This window comes from Sinocyclocheilus anshuiensis, unplaced genomic scaffold (assembly GCF_001515605.1).
Source record: "Sinocyclocheilus anshuiensis isolate Anshui unplaced genomic scaffold, SAMN03320099.WGS_v1.1 scaffold450, whole genome shotgun sequence".
NCBI classification, from domain to species: Eukaryota; Metazoa; Chordata; class Actinopteri; order Cypriniformes; family Cyprinidae; genus Sinocyclocheilus; species Sinocyclocheilus anshuiensis.
In genome coordinates, this window is record NW_015546056.1 from 527,893 (window position 1) to 532,862 (window position 4,970).

Here is a 4,970-nt window from a genome sequence, read left to right on the forward strand (position 1 = left end):
AATAGCACAGCGCTGTTTTCCATGAGGCTTTAGACCCACGTGCTGAAGATCCAACAGCCTCCCCAGAAACTCAAACAAGGCTCAGCTGCTAGGCAACTACAGCCGCCCCAGAGAAAGAAGACCAAGTCTTTCACCAGCAGCACTGGAAACATTACATAAGATCTTAAGGGTTGGAGCTACAGGACTGAAACCGATATGCAATGAATACAAGAGAAACTGGGATTGCAAAATAACTCTTTATGAGAAGAACAATTTTTAAACAACACACAGTACAGAGGATTATTAGGTTTATAAATACTAAAGAATTTAAAGAGTCACGAATTCAACAGTTTTGTCCCTGAGAAACAAGACTCGGTATCTGAACATGTATCTGCAAAACTATTGCAGTTACATATCTGCAAAAACTATTGCAGTTAGAAAGAAAATGAGTTGTGTTCAGTCATTCTGTGTTGTGTTTATGTTTTGGTCACAAGGGCGGCGCTATTTTAGTGCTGTGTGTACATTGTATTGTATTATATAATAATAAAGACTTTTTACACTACACATAACCCTGAGCTAATATGTTTTTCATAACGCTAAAGGAGCTGTAAAAGATGTTAGCTATTTGGTTAACTTCCGAAAGACTGAGGGCCAGATTTACTAAACAAGGCAAATTAGCACGAGAGCACAATTCCCAAAAAAAAGCACAAATGGGCGCGGAAATTTCTGTAAGTGATTTACTGACAATGTTCTAAATAAAGAACACAGACGCAACGTCTTATTTCCACAATGACCAACGCAATCTACCAGAAAAATTAGCGTAAGATCGTAAACAAGCAGAGCCGATGCTAATCTATAGATACTCCCTTCTACCTCACACTCTGTTCTCTGCGGTGCCTCCTGCTGGCAGCAACAATCACAGCCATGTCAAGCGCAAAATGTGTTAAAACGTGCTTTTTTGGGGCGGTAAAAATGGCGCAAATAAAAGCAGTAAATTCACTACCGCAAACCTTAGTAAATCATGTTGCGTGATTCATTTAAATACTCTCCTCCCATAAATCTGGCATCTGCTTCAGCCGCAAAAATCACTCATTTTTAAAAATAATTTTTCACTGTGCATCTTCAGTAATTCCTGACAGTACTTTTTTTTACGCTAAAAGAGGGTTTGCGAAATCTAGTCATTATAATAAGAATCCGATTGGACGTTTGACTGGAAGTTTCATGTAAAAAACTAAAAAGTTGCCCATGCGCATTTTGCTTGTGTTCAATTTGATCACGCAAATATGCTGTGTTGACCAACAGAAAGCTGCTTGGTTTGAAAGTGACAGTGTGTTTAAGGTCACATACAGTTGCTAGTTAAAATTCGTTGGCATTTCAATAGAAATGTAAGAATTTTGTGTCAGGGCAAAAACAATCCATATGCAGATTTCTCTTCAGATTCAAGTTTTTCATGTGAATTCACCACATCGAGCAATGGAAAGCTGATTGGTTTGAAAGTTAATTCCTGGCTGAGCAGTGCTTCATACACAATTCACAATGGACTTTTTATGCCCATTAAAATTCACTAATGTGAACGTGCCTTTAACTACTGAATTAATGAGTGTTCACATTTACAGTTGCTTAGCGAAATTTTGCAGGCGAAATCCAGTCATTTCAAGTCAAGTCAAGCCGAAAAAGTTCCCTACCCAGTTTCCGCTCATATTCGAGTTGGTCATGTGAATTCCCAGAGCTGAACAACAGGAAGCTGCTTGATTTGAAAGAGATATCTGGGTGATCAATGCTTTATACATCTCTATTGACAACAGACCTTTTTTGCCCCCAAAATTTTGCTGATATTTCAGCAAAATATATTTCAGTGTGACCACACCTTTAGACCATTCCCTTTCATTAGAGTAAAAAGCCTAAACGTGCAATGTTATTGTTATACAGTATGTGTCATTAAAGTGATTGAAGAACAGCGTTCGCTCCAGTCATTCATACACACGTGTATGAGTGTGAGAGATGTGTCAGAGTTCTCGTGGGATGATGGTGAAGGGCCGTATAGGGCAGCTGGACTCCAGCTCCAATGCGGTGTGGAAGCAGTCGGGAGCCTGTGCGCTGCCTCTGCTCTCCAGCGCCTCCCCTAGACCGCTCCAGGCCTCGTGTGCCGTGTTCTCCACCTGTATCGCGTCCCTTAGCATCTTCTCCCCGAGACCCACGCGGCCTGTGCGCACCAACAACTTCCCCTGTGGACAGGAAGAGAGGGAGAAAGCAATTATTTTTTTTTGTTCTGTTGTGTAACGACGTATTTTTACAGAACTGAACGTTTGACTTGTTTTGTGGGCAAGAAAAACATGAGTGCGGGGAGTTTGTGATGGTGTGCTGATGTTACACATAACTCTATACATAAAAGTGTTTGTATGGGTAAAGTGGAAAGTGTTAAGGCCCGTTCACACCAAGCACAATATCTATAAACATAACGATAAAGATATAGTTCTAAAAATCGTTCTCAATATTAAAGAATAGTCCACACCACAGCTATAACGATAAAGGCACAGAGAAACGATATTGTTGGAATCACTTTCAGAACGATCTTTTCCAGCTAATGAACGATAAAAAACATTGACAGCCAATCGGAATCAATCCTGCTATAACGAGCTCGAGAATTTAAAGCGGCAGATGAGCGTGCCCTTACAGACGATATCGTCCACTGGTGTGGACACTAATATCGTTATCTTTATAGTTATCGTTCTTGGTGTGAATGGGGCTTGTAATCAGTACAAAACAGTTTCAGGTTACACAACAATAACCTACTGTAAATGGAGACATTTTTTCTTCGCATTTTGCAAAAGTTTCACAAGCAGACCACAACACTGTCAAAAACATCTCTATTCACACAGATCCACGAAAAAGAATACAAACTTCTGTCATGAAACTCTGGATGGCACAGGCCGATAGGTTCTGAATCGTTCTAATATAATCACATCATCATTCACATGGCACAGCTGATTGTTTTCTTTTTGCATCAGCAGCCAATGAGCTTGCTGCTCAACATTCAAATACTTGGCTAGTGCTTGCTGCAGCAGTTATAGAGCGCTTTAGAAACCCTCCACCTTCCCAGCTCCACCTGTCTAGATCTGCAAAAGGTAATTTCATGTGTTATATATGGGGTTTTTTCATGTATGTTATATGTGCAGCAGCAGTATTTCTTACATGCTACAGCAGCACGTCTGTGGATGTATTGGCAGTAGCAAGTCTCAGTACTTGCAGCAGCAGTAGCATAGCAGATCTATTCTGCCAAGACCAAACACATTAACACTGCCATGTATACTACCATGCAAAACTGTCATGACAGTTTCCATGTCAGGAAAGAAAAAACACTTTTAAGCCATTTAGAGGTCAAACAAATATAAAAATATATCAAAATGGACAAAGGTTGATGAATATTGAGGTTCATGTAGTACAAACAGTAAAGCATTTTTTTTTTTGGCTTACACATACAGTACACGTACATACATCCTTGCAGCTTACTATTACACTTATAAAATGTACAGTCTTCATTTCCAGGAAAATGAACTAAAACCATTTATTATAAATCATGGACTGCACTCTGTTTGTAAAAGTGCATATATGCTTATTTACTAATGCTTTGGCAACGTGTAGCCTTTTCCCCCGTGCCAATAAAGCTTCTTGAATCTGAAATCTCAATGTAATTTATATTGTAAATTAACAGTATGGCATGAAAAGTGTGTTTAGAACAGCAGTGTATGTTGGTGTGTATGCCTAGAGTTAAATTGTGTTACTTTCCCTAATCCTGCAAACAACAGCATGATTTACTCATTGCAATTACATTTCATCGTCCCCTCTTTCAGCACACATACACACACCAATGCAGAGTAGTATTTCTGGGTGGCAGCACATGACTGCTGATTATGCAGGCACTTCAAAAGCACATCAGAGAGGAGAATGACTCCGCAGGGGAGAGTGAAAAGCGAGGCAGGAAATGAGGCTCTCACATACACAAGTGAAAGAAGCAGCCACAGGCAGAGCATGTTTTGAAAGAACGATCATAACACAGCTGCAGGAATACACTGACTGACAGGCCCGTGGACCAATCGCAGCTCAGCAAGAGGCTGTACTGGTGATTCTATCTGGAGGACTGAACAGCAAAGCACAAGCTGGCGGTTTTACAATGTAAATAGACTTGAGGCTGGCACATGTGGACATAAAAGAGCTCAGTTTTATGTAGTGATGTAGAGGTGCCTCTTGAAGAACTGACGTAGGGTCACAGCCCTGCATCTGAACACTGTAATCCAACGGGATACTGATCCCATCCAGCTGGGACCAGCTACGATTACAAGTGTCAGCTACTAGACAGACAACACACACACACACACACACAGTACAAACACTAATTCATGTGTTTTCAAGCAGACAAACACAGATACCCCACTGATTCATGTGTAAACACACAGCTAGATTTACAGAAAAACACAGCAGCCAGAACATTTACACATGCAGTGACCTGTATTCTCCTTGTTGTTTCTTTAATCGAAAAGAAACCTGGAATCGTATTATGACTTGGTGCAACTACGATAAAAATATTAATTCACATTTTAAAGCAAAGCACGGCACTGTGTTCATTTCCACATGTGCAGCTTACAATCCAGTGTTTTCAGTCTTTCAGAGCAAGTCGGTTTGCAGTAAGAGTTGCTCCACATGAATTCATCTCTACATTTGCTCTGCTCTTTGGGTCGCTTATAATATGCATTTGGGAACGCAATCAGATTTGTAATGAGAAACATTTATAAACCTGTTGCCAACAAAGGAAACGCTCAGTGCAGTTTTTGGCCAAAATAAAAGGTAGATGGTTTAATATTTGAAAATGAAGAAATTAAAATATAAATATTATTATTGTAATGTTACCGTAATATCAAACTATTTTTATTTTTAAAATAATTTCTATTTTTAATTGTACAGTGAAATATTACAATGGTAATATTTTTAATTTA

The 4,970-nt window shown here is 39.5% G+C and overlaps 1 protein-coding gene across 1 annotated transcript in view; it reads right to left on the reverse strand.

Annotated features, from left to right (window-relative positions):
• Window positions 1-339: 339 nt before the first annotated feature.
• Window positions 340-4,970, reverse strand: part of LOC107699274 (tetratricopeptide repeat protein 7A-like) — a 56,983-nt gene continuing 52,352 nt past the window's right edge. Inside the window, exon 20 of the mRNA XM_016500486.1 lies at window positions 340-2,204. Within this exon, the coding sequence (XP_016355972.1) occupies window positions 1,986-2,204 (219 nt within the window). The 3' untranslated portion in view covers window positions 340-1,985. The remainder of the gene's footprint in view (window positions 2,205-4,970) is intronic.